The sequence below is a fragment of the Penaeus monodon genome, chromosome 20 (assembly GCF_015228065.2).
Source record: "Penaeus monodon isolate SGIC_2016 chromosome 20, NSTDA_Pmon_1, whole genome shotgun sequence".
Taxonomy (NCBI): domain Eukaryota; kingdom Metazoa; phylum Arthropoda; class Malacostraca; order Decapoda; family Penaeidae; genus Penaeus; species Penaeus monodon.
The window spans coordinates 36337617-36337841 of NC_051405.1; the positions used below are offsets into that span (position 1 = coordinate 36337617).

At 40.4% G+C, this 225-nt stretch overlaps 1 protein-coding gene across 1 annotated transcript in view; it reads left to right on the plus strand.

Moving 5' to 3' along the window:
• The first annotated feature begins 6 nt into the window (after positions 1 to 6).
• Positions 7 to 225, plus strand: part of LOC119585788 (E3 ubiquitin-protein ligase RNF113A-like) — a 10714-nt gene continuing 10495 nt past the window's right edge. The window contains exon 1 of the mRNA XM_037934505.1: positions 7 to 222. Coding sequence (XP_037790433.1) covers positions 43 to 222 — 180 coding nt within the window. The 5' untranslated portion in view covers positions 7 to 42. The remainder of the gene's footprint in view (positions 223 to 225) is intronic.

Below are 225 nucleotides of genomic sequence, written 5' to 3' on the forward strand. Positions count from 1 at the left end.
CCAATGGTTAAGTAGTATTTAGAAAATAAATTTAGAGATAGAATGGAAAAGAGGACAAAGATTTTATTTGTTCCCATATGTCACAGAGCAGCATACAAGTCTCGCCGCACAGGAGAAAGAGAAGGGCCAAGGGACATGGGAGCCACAGCCACCATACAGTTTGAAACGGAAAAGGATCGTGATGCCCAAGCAATTTTTGAAAGGTCTTTGCAAGTTAATAAGGTA